The sequence below is a fragment of the Onychostoma macrolepis genome, chromosome 10 (genome assembly GCF_012432095.1).
Source record: "Onychostoma macrolepis isolate SWU-2019 chromosome 10, ASM1243209v1, whole genome shotgun sequence".
NCBI classification, from domain to species: domain Eukaryota; kingdom Metazoa; phylum Chordata; class Actinopteri; order Cypriniformes; family Cyprinidae; genus Onychostoma; species Onychostoma macrolepis.
Window position 1 is genome coordinate 14,818,714 of NC_081164.1, and position 21,523 is coordinate 14,840,236.

At 40.2% G+C, this 21,523-nt stretch overlaps 1 protein-coding gene across 5 annotated transcripts in view; it reads left to right on the forward strand.

Moving 5' to 3' along the window:
- Positions 1 to 2,490: 2,490 nt before the first annotated feature.
- pcdh1a (protocadherin 1a) overlaps positions 2,491 to 21,523 on the forward strand; it is an 89,736-nt gene continuing 70,703 nt past the window's right edge. For 4 of the 5 annotated variants that reach the window (XR_009273188.1, XM_058789939.1, XM_058789935.1 and 1 more), the window contains exons 1-4: positions 2,491 to 3,127; positions 3,657 to 3,741; positions 7,199 to 8,017; positions 8,684 to 10,870. Coding sequence is in view for 4 of the 5 variants with exons in the window: in XM_058789939.1 (XP_058645922.1) it covers positions 3,724 to 3,741; positions 7,199 to 8,017; positions 8,684 to 10,870 (3,024 nt within the window). In the remaining variant the exon portion in view is untranslated. The remainder of the gene's footprint in view (positions 3,128 to 3,656; positions 3,742 to 7,198; positions 8,018 to 8,683; positions 10,871 to 21,523) is intronic. The other variant, XM_058789936.1, reaches the window with a different exon arrangement.

Here is a 21,523-nt window from a genome sequence, read left to right on the forward strand (position 1 = left end):
TACTTCTCCCAAAATGTAATTTAGAACTCCAAGATGAGAGAACTAAATGTCAGCATACAATCATGAGCACCAAATCACTGGTATTTGCATGACATTCTCTTTCTATCATGGCTCTTAAGATAGCACTGATGCTAACAAAACACTTAGACACGTATGTTTACATGCACCAAATTTCCATGGATTCATCGGAATTAATCCAATTATGAATCCTTAACTTTACAGTCCAATTCACATATTCATTTAAATATGCGCTGTATGTATTATGAAAAAACTTCAACACATTCTGAACTGGATAAGGTCACCGCAATGAAGTCACCGGAGCTACTGTGAGTGCAATTGCCATTTTTGCTTTAATGACAAATCTAAAACAAAGCTGACATATGAAGAATTCATTTGCAAAAACTGCAAAAAAGTTTTTTCACTGTGCATTCCAATTAATCTCAATCAAACTGCAGTTGGGTTATTTTGATTAGGTTAAAAAATAACTAAAAAATATATAGCTATACAGCTAACTAACACAATAAAACACAATAAAAACATGATAATTAAAAAAAAAAAAACATGATTTTTGAAAATGTTTAAAAACTGAGTAATCTCTTCATATGTAAGAAGAGCTTTTTAGCAAATATTTAGTCAACGTTCGGTCTTCTCCACTGACCAGTTCATGAGATAAAAATAAACAGGCACATTCGTAAGATGTAAAATGTATGCAAATATGTATAAAACAAGGTGTTTTTGAATCAGATTAAGAAGATTCAAGCCTTTACATGCTTAATTTCTACCTACTGATCAGATTATTTCAGGTTTCATATCACTTCATACCCCTTCTGCATTCAGATCGATTGAGGTGTTTACATGAAGGCTTTTCAATCAGATTAAGCCATCAATCTGATTACTATCAGATTATTTGGTTGCATGTAAACATGGCTACACTCTCATAAATAAAGGTACAAAAGCTGTCACTGGGGTGGTACCTTTTCAAAAGGTACACTTTTGTACCTATTAGGTTCAAATATGTACACTTTAAGTACTAATACCTTTAAGGTACCAAAAACGGACCCTTTAGGTACAAATATGTACCTTTTGAAAAGGTACCGCCCCAGTGACAGCTTTTGTACCTTTATTTCTGAGAGTGTACTGTAACACAAGACTGTGTTTTTTGATTTCATTATGATTTAATTTATGTAATTATGGCATGAGCCCACACCGGCCCCTAATTTAAACAAGAAAATAAACATATAACAGATGAAGGAGTAGATGTTTCTTTTCTGTTGTTCTTGTTAAGTGTTTTCATTCAAAGCTTAATCACACATCTCCATTCATTCCTATATGTGCTCATTTCTATACAGTATGTTCAGGGATGATGTCTAGCCTTCTCTTCACACCAACTGTTACACAATCTAGCATCCTTTCTTCAGCATGAGAACAACAACAGCCGCTCTGTCTGTGTGTGTGCGCGCGTGGGCGATGGGGGAGTGGATTTATGGGGTAGATTAGAGCAAACGTGAACACGCTTTGCCAGCCGTGTGTACATTCAAACGCCCGTGGGTGGCGCCAAAAGAGCAAAGAGCGCTCAGCTCTTAACTGTTGAATGCATCAAACTGTATTTGTTCATTGGATGCGATTCCAACTCGATCAATACTCATCACATTTTACGACCCAATTGCTCAGTATTATGATCCATGCACGAGCAAGTAATGACAGAGCGAGCAGAGCTCCGTGGGTGACCCTTGGGTCTGATGCTTAAAGACTTTGAAGCCACCTTTTTAAAACTAACAGCTCATTAAATTAAGAAAAAAGAAAGAAAGAAAAAAAAAACAGATAAAGACTTTTGCTAAAAGAAATGATGATGGATAGGACTCACCTATAGGCTACGCGAATCGTTTTCTCCCGAACACTTTCAAAAACTGGTTCAAAAGCGATTATTTTTATAATGCCATCACGTGGTCCATGCCATGTGCTCGAAAATGACACTTTTGATTACATTTGAGGCATGCTTAGTGTAATGTTATGCCTACCAGCCCAGTTTCCTAGTCAACCGCTTATTAAATTATAGAAACATTTGCAACATTTGGAAATTTTCGTTTGTATAGGCTACCTAACTGATTTTCGGCAATTTAAGTTACTCACATTTAGGTCCATCGGTTAAATCCTCAATTCAGTCCAAAGGCTCTTACCATCAGACCACATTTCTCGTTCCGAAGTAGGCGTTTTGAACACGAGACAGTTCAAAGATCAATGACTCGTGAACCGATTCGGTCAAATTCTGTTTTTGTGCAAATAATTCATTGAAAAGGTCTGACCCGATTTGTTCACGAATCTGATTTGCTAATAGAAAGTAATGAAACACAATAAAAAAGGATATGGGCCATATATATTAGGCTATTAACAATTATACTATTTTCCTAACCTAATTGTGCCTTTTTCATCAAACAGCCTGTGGCGCGCGAGAGCCCCACCTCCTCTCGCTTCGCGCGTCCGCCTGCGCGCGCTTCTAGAGGGGAACAGCGCGCGGTGCTGAGAAATCTCTTCACTCACTCTCTCACATGCATAGAAATGCAGGATTAACCCTGTGCGGAGAAGATCCTTGTGCCAAAACTGCGTTGATAGTCTACTTCTGAGGAAAGCGAAGGGGGAAAACCCGACTCCATACGTTCTGCCATGTACTGTTACATTTTTACATTATTTCCGGTAGATTACGCTATCATTCCGTAACGAATAACGAGTGTGGTAGATTTTGAGAGAACCTGTACTCTCCTTAAATGAGTGTTTGAGGATTTATGGACTGAAACGGGGGAAGTTGCTGGCATTAAAACTGTTCCTGTGTTGAGAAACAACAGAAAAGACATTTCAACACCCATCATCAGCCGTGATTTCTAATTCAATAACACTTAAATGAGTGCCGACGTTATCAAACTGACGCGGAGTCCTGGGAATGGCGAGGAAAAATAACGCGGCCACTTATGGATTGGTTTCCAACGAAAGGATTTTATGTTTTCTTGATGTCTGGATTCTGTAAAGCAGGTGTTTAGGGGTCCGTGTAACCACGAAGGAAACGTCAGCTGTAACGTTAGGTGATCCTCAGACAAGAAGCCTCGGTCTCGACAGGAAAAAGTGATCGACGAAGGTAGGCAGCGAACTTTATTGACGCCACTAGAAAATGAATAAAGCAGAGGGGGATGTTCGATTTGTCTATGGGTCATATTTAAATATTCGATACACGGCTGAATGCCGTTGCAGAAACTATAGTGATTTTGAAAGATTACGTATCGATGTCAGAGAATTGCGTGGCAGCCCTTATTATTTAGAGATTCTGAACCACAATTCGATTTAGACGGGGTTTATTGTGCTGCAGAATCAATCGGGCTGTTTAGGTTTACATACAAATAACCAAATGACACTTGTTTGTTGCCACTAGTATTTAATGCGACGCGAATTCACGAATCGTATGTATTAGTGCAGCAAACGTTTTGCAGATCTTTTGGTGCGTATTTTAAGGTACCGAACATCTAGTCTTAGGAAAACAGCTGCGATGAAGATAGTTGACGAACGACCAGTTGAATGTGCTGTTTGCCGTGCGCAACTGCAAGTCATGTATAACATATATCGTTAATAACTCGCCATCTAGCTGCACTGGGTTGGATTGTATTCCACAGGGCTGCAGATATAAAGGAAATCGCAGTGGAGCGCCCACCTGGACTGGCTGGGTCAACAGCAGGATCAATGTTTGGTCAAATCCCTGTAAGACTGATTACAGGATTCCCCCATCCACCATCTCCACCCACAACCCTGTCTGAGCTCAAAGGAAACGGATGGCGTGCATCTATGGGGTTTATAAAAAAAAAAAAAAAAATCGTTCATACCCCAAGTGATATAATAACAATTATAATAATTATTATTATTATTGCTACATATATGATCACATATCACTAAAATGAAAACTAATAATGAACTTGGAAAATAAGAAATGATTCTACTCCTAATGATCTTGTGCAAAGGATAAAAATAGTCCATGGTCTTAAACAGCCATTACTGAATTCATTTGCCTGTAAAATGACCCAGCGTTTGTCCACAGGGAAAGGTATGGCTAATAATATGGGTAACTGATTTAATTGGACTGAGCTGAAATGCTAAACCTGTTGAACCTGAATGAATGTGATAACAGATGATTTACAGCACTGCAGAAAAATAAAAGGTCACAATACTTCAGGGAAAATAAAATGTCTGCATGAACTATCAGTCTCTCGAGCAGAGTGAAAATGACTTCAGAACTTGTTTAGGGTGGCTTTCATGCATGTTCATTTCTGAAATTGTTGCAGGCATCTTGTGCAGTGTAAGCAAGGCTTGAAATGTACTGAGGGTTCTGTCTGAAAGTGCTTGTGCTGTATTTTCAACAGACCTTTGAATATTCTCAGCACTGTGTGAGATTGATACACTGGCTAAATGTGGCTGGTTCGTTTAGATTGTCTAGGCGTTTACCAGCCTTCACTAGGGAAGAAATACACAGTGAACATATGCTCTGCTCTTTGCCTCTCCACAGCGTGTAACTAACTGATGTCTTTGAAACAAACCCTATAGTTAATGTTTTCATCAGCATATTTTTTGGCGCTTACACTTGAGTTCAGAGCTATTATAATAACCTTTTGTTCACGAGGGACTCCGAATAGCTAAAAATCAACAGCACTTAAATAGTTTGTTGAGTGTTTGTAGACTCTTATCGGGATGAGATGAAGTGCTTATGCTCTTGGGCTGCTTGAAGAGTCTCTTATGTAAAGCGTGTTTCCGTGTTTTACATTATTATTATTATTATGATTATTATTATGATTTGCTGGATCCATGTATGAATCTGTGTCAATTTATTGTGGCTGTTGAGGGATTGAAAAATGAAAATAAAGGCTTCTACAACCTGTCAAAGGTGCCATGAAAAAGCAATCAAATACCCCCCCTCCACATTTCTTCAACAAAATGTGTTCACTTCCCTGTGAACCGCCCCAACAAAGGCAAAATGCAATAACTACATCAATGCTAGAACAGAGGAAAAATAGCTTCAAAGTTTTTTGATTGATTTTATACTCTTGTTTTCTCTGAGTCTGAGGATAGTTCAGCTAGACCTGTCTGTCAGAGGACAGATCATAGACTAAGAGACCCATTTTCGGTCATAACCCACTTTTGACTAAATGTGTAGTTATTGTGCTTTTGTCTTTGTAGGGCAGTGCAGTGTCAGTGAATTTCTATTCAGTTTGAATTGAGTGGTTATACAGTAGAATTGGCTTGAAGGTTCCTCTGTTATAGGCAGTTTTATTGCCTAGTTTTTATTTTTTTTTTTGTCACAAATCATTACATGCACTAGTCAATGACTTGGAGCAGCATACTTAAAGCCCTTAAGGTTTATAAATTCTGAGAAGAACAAAAAACCATAATGCACCAAAACACCACAAAATTGCATTTTCTCTACTAGGTCATAATGTACGGGCCAACATATAATCACCGTTATGAGGATTTTCACATCTGTAGCAGTAGATCCAGTGTTCCAGTTTCAATGCATTACTAGGGTCCACCTTCCCACTGCCATGAGCGCAAGTTATTGCCTGGGCCTTCAGAGGCTGTGCTTTATGCCACAGTCCCTAATCATGTTTTTACCCTATACACTATCAGCACAGCTAAATCGACAGGAGGCTGCCCTGCAAATGCAAAAAGAGGACACATCAATACCTGGGCAATTAGTGCATCAATATGCTGCACTCCAAATCTTAACAGATACGAAGGAATTGGATTTCTGATTGGATTTATATGCATTCTTGTGTTTAGCTATTTTGTATAACACTTATTTACTTTCCTTTGTATCATGGCCGCTTGCAAAGCCTGTATCGATTCTGGTTTGACTCGTGCTCCATTCTAGATGTTACATGGATGTTTTGCATATAAACATACAGGGGCTTCAAAGACCACTGCATTAAGTGCCCCAGCTCAATAAACTGTCTACTGTCATTTAAAGACACAACATCTTCTTACTCAGGAAATAATTAAACTCTAAAACTATTTGGTGCTTAAAAAGGAGAGAAACCTGGATCCAGGGGAATATAGATCAAAGCAGATGCTAAAATAGAGGATAGTGATTAATGAGGAGGCCTAGCAGGTTGAAAATCAAACATGAGAGCAATACAGTGTGTAAATTAGCCTGAAACTTCTGAGCCTTGATAAGTCAGATATTTCTCATCTGTCTTGAATAAATCTGTACTTTGAGATAAGGGCTGGCCTTCAGGTGCTCTGTGACCTGGGAGTGCAGCGTCTTAATATACCAGTGTTTCACTGAGTGGAATCTTTCAGCCTACATTCTGTGATGCTGAATGGTTCCTTTGCTGTGTTAGCAGTCTTCTTCGTATCTTTTGTCTCATCAGCACTTTGCATTGAGAAACTGCCTATTTTACGTTATGGGTCAATCAAATGAGTGTAACCTTCATTAAAGGGAAGTCATCCAAAATAATAGCCCCATCACTGACTGTGAATATGCACTGGATTAAGCATATGTTGAGGAAAGTGCATTATAAACTACATATAATATGGTTTAATTTATGTTGTAAATAGCACAAAGTTTGCTGAGCTGTTGTTTCGAGCCTAACAGTAACCCATACCTTCTTATTAAAAAGCCCATTAAGAAGTGTCTTATTGCGTGTTCTAAATCATTAATTTTCAAAAGCAGCTTAGCTTGGACAGGCACTCAAAAGAGTGATAATTAACATTTTCCTGTGTGGTATTAATAGAGATGATTTAACTCCCAGATTTAAGAAATTAAGCATTTTTGCAGCAGTCATGCTACTAAATTATTGGCTGATGGTTTCAAACACCTTTTTGAACGACATTTGTACAGTAGGTCTTCTTTGTCTTTCTTTACATACAAGTAATCATCTGCTCAAAAATGAGGATGATAAATAATGTAAGATAATGAGAGAGGAGGCTTTTAGTGGTGTCGGGGGAAGAGGCATTTTCCGGAGAGCTTTTACAACTCTTAGCCTTGGATTTAGTGCTCACAAAACAGTATGTGCTGTGTGCATTCTGTTTCACCCTTGGCTAGTCCCTCACTGGTAAAGTAAATTAAAATAAAAGAAAAAAAGGAAGTTTGTTTTTCTATATTTGTTCAAAAGAGTACCGCGTGACATACTTGTTTACAATTTAACATGTTTTTCACACTGTTTTGCAGACTGAGGTGTTACCTCTCCAAGGGCCCATGGATCTCCCTGTGGTGTTGTTTCTGCTGTGGGGACTGTTCCTGGACTTGCTGAGTGGTGCGGTGGGTGGCATTCTATACCGCGTGCATGAGGAACAACCTCCGAGCACACTGATTGGCAGTCTGGCAGCTGACCAGGGCCTACCAGACACTGGACACCTGTACAAACTGGAGGTGGGCACTCCCTATCTGCGGGTGGATGGCAAAACTGGAGATATCTTTACAACTGAGATCCCCATAGACAGAGAGACACTGAAGGATTGTCGTAATAAAGGCAAGCCCTGCTTTCTGGAGTTTGAGGTGTCCGTCACAGATCTCATTCAGAATCAGAGTCCACGCCTGATAGAGGGAAGGATCGAAGTGCAGGATATCAATGATAACACACCACAGTTTCCCTCACCTGTCCTTACCCTCTCAGTTCCAGAGAACACCCACGTGGGGGCACTCTTCTCAATTCCACTGGCCACTGACAAAGATACGGAGAGAAATGGAGTAGCTGACTACACCCTAACAGCAGGACCAGAGGCTGTAGCACTCTTTGGTCTGCAAGTTGCAGAGGACCGAGGTGAAAAATTGCCTCAACTCATTGTATTGGGAAGCCTTGACCGAGAACGGAAAGACTCCTACGATCTCTCCATCAAAGCTGTGGATGGAGGCAATCCACCTCGCCACAGCAGTGCCTTGCTGAGGGTCGTCATTGCTGATGCCAATGACAATGCACCCCAATTTGAAAAATCCTCCTACGAAGCAGAGGTTGCAGAGAACAGCCCAATTGGACACTCTGTGTTACAGGTAAAATGGCAAACATGCTAAGTCAACCTTTAGATCCGAACAAGGCAAGATAAATTGCCTATTGCATCATGTTGGAGTGTGAAATTTTAATGAGCGCTGCTTTTCCAACCTCCCAGCTGTCTGTTCTTTACTTTGATGCCTTACATCAGTGGAGCAGGGCCTGACATACCAAATTCATTTTCCTTAATTATTACAATAATCCAGTTTGATCATCACGTACGTCATGTTCATCTAGTTAAAGAATAAATAAGTTAAGAAAATACACATTCATTTGGTTAAATAAAATACATGTTCAATTGGTTAAATAAGTAAATCACTATAAACTATTAAAGTTGAATCTGAAATATTAGGTTATTGAAATGATCTGAGTAGTCCGTGAAGTTTCTAAGGAACCCCACTCTCTATAGATAGCTTATGCTCCAGAAATCCTGTTATGCAATGCTTTGACTATGTTCCTAGTTTTGTGCTATAAATAGATTCACTTTGTTTAAATACCCAATATTTAATGTAGTGTCTAATGAATGTTGTTTTTCAGTCTTGTCCTGCACTATTTTTTGTATGTTGTCTTGAGTATGTGTAAAATGCATTTTGCTGTTATTTTAGTACTTAACATTTTAATTGATTTCAGTCCAAGTCAAGTTTTAATTACTATATTTTCTATTGCAGGTGAAGGCGAATGATTCAGACTTGGGTCCTAATGGTGAGATTGAATACACGTTACATCAGGCCATTGATCCTGTGCCAAAACTTCTCCGGATAGACCGCTCATCAGGCATCATATATGTCAAAGGCCCATTGGATCGCGAGGAGATCAACAATTTGAAGTTTTACGTTGTTGCACGAGACAAAGGCCCCTCACCCAAAAGTTCTAAAACATATGTTTCTATTGATGTGACCGACCAGAATGACAATGCACCAGCAGTGGAGATTCGAGGCATTGGTCTTGTGACCCATAGTGATGGAGTAGCAAACATTTCAGAGGATATGCCTGTAGGCACTGCAGTGGCATTGGTACAGGTTTCAGATAAGGATGAGGGAGAGAATGCCGTGGTGACCTGTGTGGTTGCTGGTGATGTTCCTTTCCAGCTTCGGCCAGCCAGTGATTCATCAGTTGACAACAAGAGGAAGTATTTTCTGCAGACCACAACACCTCTGGACTATGAAAGGGTTAGGGACTACCGGGTGGAGATAGTGGCAGTGGATTCAGGCAATCCGGCTCTGTCCAGCACTAACTCGCTAAAAGTCCAAGTGACTGACACAAATGACAATTCCCCCATTTTCTCACCGACTCTGTTTGAAGTAGAGTTTGCTGAGGAGAACCAGCCAGGAGAAAAGGTGGTAGATGTAGTCGCCTCAGATGCAGACAGTGGCACTAATGCAGAGCTGGTCTACAGCATTATTGCGGACTCTTCAACAAGGGGACTTTTTGAGATTGACCCTAACTCAGGTGAAGTACGTGCTCGGAGCCCTCTTGATCGTGAGCACAAGGAGCGCTATGAGTTCCGTGTTTCTGCAGCAGATAAAGGGGTTCCCAGTCACAGGGGTACCGCCACAGTTGTAATCAAGGTACTTGATCGGAATGACAATGATCCCAAGTTCATGCTGAGTGGATACAGCTTCTCAGTCTTGGAGAACATGCCACCCCTTAGCCCTGTTGGCATGGTAACAGTACAGGACATGGACGAGGGTGAGAATGCTCAAGTGCAACTTTCCGTGGAACCTGATGTAGGCAAATTCGTGATCCAGAATGGTACTGGCACTATTCTGTCCAGTATCTCATTTGACAGAGAGAAGGAGAGCAGTTACACATTCCGCTTGAAAGCTGTAGATGGAGGGGATCCACCAAGATCATCCTATGTTGGCGTGACCATCAATGTCCTCGATGAGAATGATAATGCACCTGTTGTCACCAAACCATCCAACTCATCCTTCATACGTCTATCTCCCATGGCTGCTCCAGACAGTGTTGTGGAAGTGGTCGAAGCGGAGGACATTGATTCTGGTTCCAATGCTGAGCTAGTATACAGCATTGCTGGGGGAAATCCACATGACCTTTTTTACATCTCTCCATCTAATGGCGAGATCACATTAACCAAGGAACTAACTCGGAAACACAGTGGTCTGCATCGACTGGTGATAAAAGTGAGCGATAGGGGCAAACCTTCCCGTCATGCCATTGCCTTGGTACACATTTACGTAAATGAAACCATTGCCAATGTAAGTCACGTGGAGGCACTTGTGGGGCATAGCTTGTACACCCCACTGGACATGGACATTGCAGGAGACCCAGATTACGGTTTGGCTGCCCAAAGAAGCAACATCGTATATGGCAGTTTAGCTGGAGTGGCGGGAGTGGTCACTGTGATTGTTGTAGTGGTCTTTATCAGGCATCGCCTTCAAAGAGAAGCGAAAAGTGGTTATCAGGCTGGCAAGAAGGAGACCAAAGATTTGTATGCCCCCAAGCAAGGGCCAAAAAGTGGCAAGGGGAGAAAGGGTAAAAAAGGTAAGCCACCAAAGTCACCTAAACCTCTTGGAGAGGATGAGGAAGTCAGCCTTCAAAAGAGTCTGAAATTTAACCTTGATGGGGTCAACGACAGCCCCAGGATCCATTTGCCTCTGACATATCCGCCTGGAAGCCCTGACCTAGGCAGGCACTACCGTTCCAATTCCCCATTGCCCTCCATCCAGCTCCAGGCCCAGTCCCCATCTGCCTCCCAAAAGCATCAGGCTGTCCAGGAGCTCCCTGCTGCCAACACCTTTGTGGGAACAGGCGGTGATGACAACTCCACGGGCTCAGACCAGTACTCGGATTACAGCTACAAGACCAATCAACCAAAATACAGCACAAAAACGGTACCAATCTTTATTTCTGATTTTGTATGTGTAATGCTGTGATGGAAAAATTGGTTTTGCTAACAATTGCTGATATGGGTCATTTCAATTTTGTTCAGAGTGGCACTCGTGCTAAAGTAGTGGGTGTTGATAAATGAATATTTTGCTATTTGCTAAATATTATTCTATTCTTTTTGTTTGTTGTGGGTTAATTCACAGTGTATGACATGAAAAGACCATCTTGCCATACAATAATCTGTCTGTTTAAAAGGTGTCAAAAATGGCTCTTGTATTGCATCATGTACCCTTTTATATATTCTCTGGCCACCAGTTCACTGTCTGAAAATACACTTCAATTGCAAAGGTCCAGACATTAAATAATTTCATTGTATTTTAGTAGTGTGGGTAGAGAGCAAAATGGGCATATTTGCTAGAGCTCATGTTTTCTCAGATTTCTCATGAAATCTGATCTACTCAGTGAGAGGGGCCTGTGTGACCTGCTGCTATTGGATAAGTCCAAAGTCATTTTCTTTGGCTCAGATGCCAATTCAGTCTGACCCATTTCGATGCCAATTCAACATGCTAATTTCAGATTGAATCCAAGTGGAAACAAAAGTAAACCAATTGGTGCCACAATTTGTGTGTGGATCAAAGGGAAACATAAGAAATTTCAAATTGAGTGTAATCTCCACTGAGAGTGGTAGTGACGTTTATTGGGCAGAGGCTTGAGACAGAAAGCAAGGGCACATGGGTCCTGACTCCGTCAGTACCAGTCTGGTGTTTGATAAAGCCAGCAGATGCTAGATGACAGTCAGGGAGAGTGCAGGCCTTGCAGACTCACTGACTGGGGAGAATAGTTACCCACGGCAGCTCCCACACCGTGATGGACAGCATATGGCATGGAAGTGACAATAGACTCCAGCTATGGAGAGCGTGCTACATTGGTGTGTATTGTTTCTATGTGTGTGTACTTCTAGGCTTCTGCATGTACTCATGTATTCCGTTCTTGTGAATGTGGGCTGAGTTTCCTCTGTGTGGACTGGTTTCAGCAAGTCCACCTAACCGATCAGATTCTTATTCGGTAACATACGTTACATAAATGGATATTTGTATCTGTGAGAGTTGACTGATAGGTGTATAAACAAGGGACAGATGTTGACTCGTGTGACATCTCTTGGCAGATGTGAACTCGTGAGGGATCCCCCTCCATCCCATCCCAAACCCACATCAGGCTTAACAGATTGACCAAAATAAAAAATTAAAATCTCAGCCAAACTGAGTGACAGATGTGGATAGTGAAGCGTGACAGAGCGAATGGTAATATGCTCACCGTTGACTCAGTGCGCGTGGCAATGTGCTCAGGTGCGTGTGACATCCTTGGCTCAAGCTCTCCCAGTTTAAGCTCTGATGAGTGTAAACACAGTGGCCTTGTTTGCCGTTTATTGCCAGTGAGGATTGAGCATGATGACTAGCTTCACTGCTTTCCTTCCTGGTCCGTAAAAAACTCATTAAGAGGAGTTTGTTTGTTCGGAAAGACTTCTCCTGAGGTGTGAAAAAACCCCTCAATGCTCAATTCACAGTGGCATGGCCTGACTCCGTGAGCAGCGATTTGTTTGAATGTGTTGCTGTGTGTTGTGTTTGTGCGTGTGTCTTTCACAGTTCATGGATCTTCCCAAAACTCTCTCCCTATAACCTCCAAACGTGTTAGGCTGTGTGACAGTTACCGAGGGGACTGCATGGGCTCATCAAGTACAGTGTGGATAATTAGCTTGGTCATGGCAAAGATCTAACACCTTTTTGTGATGTGTTCCTCTCTCTCTGTAACAGCCTTGAGTGAGAGACATAGCACACAGACAGGGATCAAGGGAGAGACCTTCCCAGCTATTTTTAAATGGGCGTGATGAGAGCTTGAGAAGCTGTAAATCTATGCTTAAATTAAACCCATACAATTAAAATGCCTTATTAGACGGAGATAACACTTCGTTTTCCCCCTCTTCACCATGGGCTGCCCTTCATCTCCTACTGGAGGGAGGAGGATTGGGAGGCAGGGATTCAGGTTGGATTTTGGGGTGGGCTTTAATTAGTGAAACACATCTCTTAACCTTGCAAGAGCCAGTGTGTTGGAAGAACACTCATAAAACACTCAAAACACTCTTGGGGCTGGGCAGGTTATGGTATATATTGAGAGATGGTAAAAATGTCTCATCTGGCAAAGATTTTGCATCTGTGCCTATTAATATGCATGACTGCTTTGCTTTTACTGATGAGGAGGAAGTTTTATAAAGGGAGCAGTGTGAAGCACAGTTTACTTGTTTAAGTTACCTATACGTTTCACAACTTTCCAGTAGAATTTAGTTATATGCAATGTTGGACTGTTTTCACTTCTTCTTTTTTTGCCTTTTTCACTTTTTTTTTTTGATGATGATAACATTATTTAAGTCAAAGAAGAATTTATGCTTTCTTTATTGTCTGTGACAATGTGACCTACATTCTGACTTGGATTATTCAGAAAATGTGTAGGATGCTATTGGGTTTGACGATGTTCATTTACTGCTCAGCTCACACAGCTCAAGTGGTGGAATCACAGGCATTATTGAGTGTAAATGGATTATTCAAAACAAAACAAATATTCATATTCTTCATAGATTTTTTTCTTTAAAAGCTTTGTGAGTTGTTAATGATCTTGTGTCGTATGTTTTAAAACAGTGTTTTAATTTAAATTGTTTAGTATTTTGTTGCATATTTTTTGCCTTTATTATAAAAAAATGCTTTTGTTAGTAATTTCCTTAAAGAGATAGCCTAGTTCACCCAAAAACACACCCTCATATTGCTCCAAACCCATAAGACCTTTGTTCATCTTAGGAACACAAATTAAGACATTTTTGATGAAATCCGAGAGCTTTCTTACCCTACATAGACAGCAATGCAACTACCATGTTCAAGGCCCAGAAAGGTAGTAAGGGCATCATTAAGATAGTTCATTGGTGGTTCAACCTTAATTTTATGAAGCTATGAGGATACTTTTTGTGTGCAAAGAAACAAAAATAATGACTTTTTTAACAATTTATTTTCTTTCGTGTCCAAGAGTAACACTCTTTTTTTATTTTCTTCCTTCCACAGGGCTCTAGACTCATTATTCCCACTGGTCGCTCTTTTGTGACTAACTTTCTAAGTTGGTCACACGAGCACAAAATAACTATAAATATAGCGATAAAGATCTAGTTCTAAAAAATCTTTCTCAATATTAAAGAATAGCAGAGTTCACACCACAGCTATAACCATAAAGGCACAGAGAAACGATATCGTTGGAATCACTTCCAGAATTATTTTTTTCATCTGATGAACGATAAAATCATTGACACCCAATTAGAATTAGTCCTACTATCAGTATTTTTATTTTAAGCACGTGTGCACTTAGAAAAAACTGACGAAATAGTCCGCTGGTGTGGACGTCAGTATTGTTATCTTTATATTTACCGTTCTTGGTGTGAACGTGGCTTAAACCAGGCTGTACACGAAAGCGTACTGAAGCGACCATTTTGGTGGTAGTCTAGAGCCCTGTTCCAAGAGTACCATGAAGCATGCGTGTGGTTCTGCTGACACAGGAGCCGATATTCTGACATAGAACCTTGATGCGCTGTGCCTTGTTAACAAGCAAAGGAATGCACACGCAATACAAGCACATGCACAGAAATTGTTGAATAAAGTCATTATTTTTGTTTTCTTATTTTTGTGTGAACTATTTTGTTTGTTTTATATGACAAAATGTAAAACATAATACAAAAAAGTCCAAAAATACTAGTTCATATACATTTCAAAACTGTTGAGGATAAAATACACAAAAAAGCCTTTTTGTTATTTCTATTGTGGTCCTCGGAAACGATCCATTTAACATTAACGCTGGTCACAGATGTGTCTACAATATATTGGCTATTTCATTATGGCTTCAAATGTGGTTTGGCCAACTGGAATTTAGCATTGGAACTATTGGTTTTCTAATGTTACTTTTGAACGTAATGTTGTTACGTTATGTAAATGTTAAGAACTTATTCTTTTTGTTGTTGTTGTTGTTTTGCAAGTATTTACAGGTGAAGTGTGTGATTTCTTTGCCACTAATGCTGTTAAACACAATTGCAAAAAATAATGTTTGCCCCAACACATTTAAAAAAACTGGTTGAACAAACAGGTACTTCTGTCCCAAACTAACACCATTGGTTCAGACATTAATTATATATCCAGACCTCGGTTGGGTCTCTCAAACAAACAGATTGCAATTCCATGTAATGCAGCTAATGGTGCAGAAATGTCACACTTTACCTTTAATTCGCTAAACGATTTTAGTTCATTTTCCAGGACAAATAGCTATTGTGATACAGTCATACACTACAGATAACGTGGTATAAAATTTCTCATAACCTGATATACGATTTATAAGATTAAGTTCACCCTCACTCAGTCAGACTGCTTTGACCATCCAGAGCACGGCAAAACTAAGTAAAAGCACTGATGTGCAGGCTAGCAAAGCATTGTAGCTGAAAAATAGCTCCAAGCCAAGCCCTTTCCTGCTATCTCCACTCCATCTCTCTATCTTCATATCTACCATACACGCCTCATATTCTCTGGCAAGCAAAGCTTTAAGATAAGAAGATCTACCATCAAAATGTTGCCTTTCTACAGAGCATTCTTCCTTTTCCTCACCGTCTTTTCCTTTTTCACTTTACTAAATTATGCACTCTATATAACAAATCCAATATGGCCATAAATCAGCCCCGGCACCAAGAGAAGCTAAAAGAGTAAATATTCAGTACCTTTAGAGCTCCCTACTCTTTGTATGGTTCATCTCCTACTCACATATTCTCTATGTGAAGCAGCCTTGCCTTTATGGAGGCTGCCTCTAGGCCCTTCTCAGAATCCCACATTTTGAGCATCTGCTCAACCCAGCTCTGGCTAATATCCATAGCAGAATGCAGCCGTAAACCTCAAACCTGGCGCCCACCCTCTCAGATCTCCCCTCAGTGAATACAGCCCATAATACTCTCAGACTGCTCCTCATTAGAGCACAATACTGCCGGCACTCAGCTCCCTCTCGGTGGACCAATCTACTGTCAGGTGCGAAGGCCTCACAGGCTCATGCTCAGCGTGAAGACAACTGCTGCACTTACAGGGATTCAAGAGTTCGAGGCACCCTCTCTGCCTCCAGCCTGCGGGAGTGAGCAACTAAGCAATTATCAAGAAATACTTTGCAATTATATTCTACAGAGATCACTCACACTGAGGGAAATTAGCACAAAAAGAAGAAATTCCTTGCACCTACAGCCAGTATTATTGTGTCAACATGGCAGATGTCGTGAAGACAACAGGGTGGGTCAGATATGCATTCTTGTTTGCTCTTGGAGTCTCGCTGGAGGGTCTCACTGGGACTAACAAGTCTCTGCAGGCACTTAGGACTGACTGGTCTTGGCTGACACTTCAGAATCGATTGACCTGGACAAGTGCTCGGGATTTAGTGCACCGGGCAGACATATTCCAAATGAGTAATCTTGTCCAGTAGCGATAAGACGGTATAGCCACGAAGGACGGTTTACAGTTCTTTCTTAGCCATTTTGTAGTCAAACCACATTTTGGCCACCAACCAATTTTAGTATGTTCAAGCCGGTTCTTCTGCCAAAATGATTCACTAGATATCACCACTCTGTTGGATCTCTACTTCAAATAAATGAGACCGACATGACATTTTCAGTCTGGGCTAATCGATTCTCATGATCTTGACAAGCACGCTGGGATGGGCCCTGCAGAACTGACACAGTAGAATTGGATCATCTCTCTCTGTCTCTCTCTCCTCCTCCCTTCATCTCAAAAGGACACAAATTCTTTCAGAAACGTATAGTTTCGAGTAGTGGAAAGGCCTTGCATAAATCTTCACGCCTCTGGTCCGGTCCCTGTACGTGTTGTTGGCGATTTCGATCTAACATCCCAATGATTACCTGTTAAGAGGGATTACAGCCCCTACCCCAGGAGGTGCTTCACTGGCAGGAGACGGTTTCTCTGTCACTGAAGGAGATGGCTGAGGCTGTTGAGCTGTTCGACAGTGAAGCGCAGCGCACCACAGTAGCACACAGATGTGCGACTAATGATAGTGTCGTCGAAGACAAGGATGACAATAATGATAATGATTATGGTAATATGCAAGTGTTCACAGTCAGATTCATTTCCTCCCAAATATATTTCTGCACACAAGCACAAGGAGCTTGATTTATGCGAATGTTGTCTTGGAAGCATTTTTCAACATGGGTGTTTACGAAGCGCTGTCATTTTTTTTATTGCGCCAGAGGCAGAGCATCTCTGATTTCATCATATTACATTCTTGCTTATGATACGAGAAGAGAAAGCTACGATAAGGATGAATGTAGATAGGTCGGGCTGACACAATTATGAATAATTGCCATACAAATAATAACGATCATTAGTTCACTTTCCATTAAGAGCGCAGCTTTTTGAAACTCAGCCAACCTGGATATTATATTATAGTGATATATTGAGGTACAGTATAAAGACATTTCATGGAATTTCCACATAGGCTTAAACTGTGGATGGTAATATGAGATTGGACTTTAAAGTGCTTGATAATTACGATCAGATCAATCAGGTGATTTTGTAATAACTGTGACAGGCCTATAGAGAGTGAAATTCTCCATATCTCTAGCTGTTTGCCTGAGCATATGAAAGGCAGTGGCAGTTGTATTCTGTGCCCTGTCTCATTTCACCGTTGACAGAAACACATTCTTTGAGTCACCGATGGTCAGAGTTGCACTTAATAAAAAATGAGAAGCTCCTTTAGGGAAAGCTATGTAGAGGCTCAGCTCCCTTATGGCATTGCCTTTAGCTCAAATATTTTATCACTACTCATTCCAGGCTCCTTTACCTTCCGCCAGGCAGATTAGTGCTTTTATCAATAAGCAGCTTAGCACCAATGCTTCTCTCAATAATGTGCTATCCCATTTCTCTCCTGCTGCTGCAACTCCTAGATGATTCTCTTTCTTTCAGCCTTCCTCTATCCCATCTGAGTGGTTTTACCTGTTTTCCTTTACAGTGGTAGATGTACACTGTAAAAAAGGAATGGGTGGAAAAGTTTATTTTTTTATTTTTTTTTCAGGATAATGCATTTTCCCCTGAGGTTCTCACAACTGTCTTAAGTTGTCCCTTTGACCAATTTAAATTTGTTCATAAAATGCTAAAATGTCTAATTTAGCCAATAATACAACATGGCTAGCAATTAATAAACTAAAAAATAAGTGAATTACAATTTTCTACTATGATCACTTGAATTTCAGAGGCCATAAACTGTATGTATGCATGCACATGATTTCACTTCATAACTTATTATATGCATTTTTTGTAATGCTAAACCAGTTAAATCTCTAGTTGAAGTAAGAATTCACCCAAAAATATAATATTTTGCTTTTTACAGGAGAAAAAAAAAATAGAGGTGTAGAATGACTTAAGGGTGATTAAGTGGTGACAGATTATTTTTTTGAGTGAACTATCCTTCAAAACACTCGTAAACAGTATCAACATTTTAGGATAAATCCACACATCCCTACTGATTTATTGAGCCATTCACAGTTTCACTGTACCTGCTGTGAGTGCAGAGTGAAAAATATATTGGTTCAGGAAGTGAAAAAAGAAAAAAAAAATGCTGCATAAATTGTATTAATTATTTTTACTGTGTTAAACATTTTATATTAAATGAAGAAATTATCCCTAAATTATAAGTTTGTGTATGTACCACGTAACAGTTCTAAAATATAAATAATTAGCGTGTGACTGTACAATGACATATATAGTATATTTAGGCTTATATTGGTGAGGTAAGTCTTATTTTCTTAAATTTTCTTTTTTTTTTTGGCAACATTGTCTCTGAGAAGAGAGCTGTCCATGTATCATTTATATGAAAAGCAATTTACTTGCATCATTGACAACTAGTTCAATTATTCCTTTAAGGTTAATTACTACTGTACAATATGAAACCTAATATGAATAGGTTAGTTGGGACAACATTTGAGGGAATATTGTGTTTCAAACTAGACATTGTAATTTCTTTTAGTATCAATGTGACTCAAAGAAGCCCTGTATCATAGATAAAATATATTTACTTTTTTTTCTTACAGTGGTGCTTCAGTTTTTAGTTCTGTCCTTTGTGTTCTTTCACCCTTCCTTCATCTTGCTTCATCTTTCAATATGCAAATATAAGTTGTTATTTTGCTCATTCAAAGGCCAACAAGGCCAATCAGATTTCTGAGGTGTCAGTAATGAAGTGGCTCATTCTCTTAGTGCGATGAAAAATCAACTTTGCATGATGTAATTGCCTTGTCATAGGCTTTGCATGGTAACTGTGAAGCACACCATTTGTTGCCATGGAGAAATGGGCAACAGCTCTGCACTTGCTGAGGCTTATTTGGAAATATTGATGATATTAAAATTGAAGGCACTTTAAATAAAAAGGCAAACAATCTCCCGAAGACTGAAGTTGCCCCGAGCCTCATATATTTTCATTTCCTTAATATAATTTTCAGATTTGACAGACTGAGAAGATCTTGTTTTGAAATCTCGCTAACAATACTTCATTTCAGCAAGCGTTGAGGAAACCATCAGGACGTTGGCTTCCCTGCCATGCTTCATGACTAGCTTGACCAGCCAAACTAATAGGTAGAGTAGCACAAAATCAGCACAAACCAACCTGGACTCAGTCTCTTCTGTGGGTCAGTGGGAAAGTTTCAGCTGAAGAGAGTGAAACAAGGACAAAGACCTCTCAGACATCTCACCCCATTAAAGCGTTAGAGATCTGAATGCAATCCATTAAGCTCCATTAGAGAGGTATACATTCACACACGCACTAACACCTTCACAGCCTTGCAGTGGTGTGTTGTTACACTTACAATCAAGTTTCATTATTCAGACACACCATTCATACATAATGCAAGTTACAAACTACCAAGAGAAAACACGGTTTCATATTTGACCATGATATGTGTCGCAGCAGAAAAGACGCCTGGGGGCAGACTTGCTAGAGCTTTGCTTTTATAAACCTACAGTTAATATCACTTACTGCGCGCATACCCTGATCACGATCGCAATTTGCATTTGAAATCAACAGGACATGCTTTTTTTGTACAAGAAGGGTGGCAGGAAACGAAGGAACAGTCCTGCAGTCATGATGTGCTTGCTCTAATTCTCTGGTTTTGAGCTGTCAGTGACTCAATCATGCATCACATCCTGGCACAAACAAACAAGAAGATACAACTAAATCAATTCTTCAAATCCAGCATTCATTGTCAGAGGCTTGTCAGTCAAGCCCCTCGACAGCCCCAAGACGGCCTCGCTCTTACTGAGATGTCAACGAGCAGGCTCAACTCCTGACCCCATCAAAATACAAGTCCTAATAAGATCTTCCACTCTTTATCTCCACCCCTGAAGAGAATTGCTACATAGTGCAGTTTTGGAGAAACCAGCAAACCAATTATGTTCAAATTGTTCAGCCCACATCTTCAGTGGCAAGCGTGTTTAATATCCGAGGCTTCAAAACTATTCGTAGTCGTGATGGAAAACATTAATTTTCTTGTGTCCTGGATTGGAGAATAATCCACTTACCGGGGAAAAAAGTGAGAAACCACCAAAAAAAAAGTGTCGAAGAGATATGCTGTTGCATAATTCTCTCTCCTGCTTTTGCTGGCTGACATGAGCAGTGATCATTATTTCTCTCACTGTCTTCACCCCACTGGGAAGGTAGGATATTAGAATATTTCATGAATATTGAGCTCTCCCTGGCTTTTTGGCAGTGGCAGAAATGATGTTCTCCGCTGTTTCATATTGGCACTAAAGAGAACAAGGCTTAATTGCGTAAGTCTATAAAATGGGGGTGAGAAAGAAGAGCCTCCTTGTATTAGTCTCAAAAGCAACAGCATCAACCAGAATGTAGTTAAGGATGACGAGGAATAGAAAGAAGCGCTGAATGCGTTCAGACAAAAGTGAGCTCTTCAAGTGCCCCACGGAATCAGTCTTCGGTTTAACCGTCTGCGAAATAAACTTCTTGAAATAAACTCAACGATGTGGTGTAACATGCACAAATCCACCTGGGACTGAGGAATGGTACATTTGCAATTTTATATTGGTCTGTGTATGCGGTGTTGATTTCTATTTAAATGGATGATATTTCTTACAACATTGATTCCGGAAGCTTTTCCCCCGCCCCCTGTAGAAATGGTCACTGGTGTTGAATAACATGGCTACACTTGATCCAGATCCAATATTTTCCACCATGTTGGAATCCCTTGTCTGACTAATAACTACGCATTGGTGTGAAAGAGAGCAAGAGAGAAAACGAGAGAAGAGACACGCAGGGAAAGCGTCCACTGCAGTCTAATCCTTTATTTCCCGTGGTAAGAGATTCTTCGGGTGAGTGCACTAAAGCACGTTCAGAGATGATTATTTGCATGGTAGTCTCATGCTCTTATCTGGATAGAAGGCATGTTTAAACACAAAGGCCACTGAGAAGAGAGGCAGAGATAGCACTGGACAATGCACCAGTGATAATTATCTGTCCAAAAGCACTTGTCAGGATGATGAAATCCAATTAAATCGCTTTAAAAAAAAAAGCCGTAAAATAGGATAAAACCA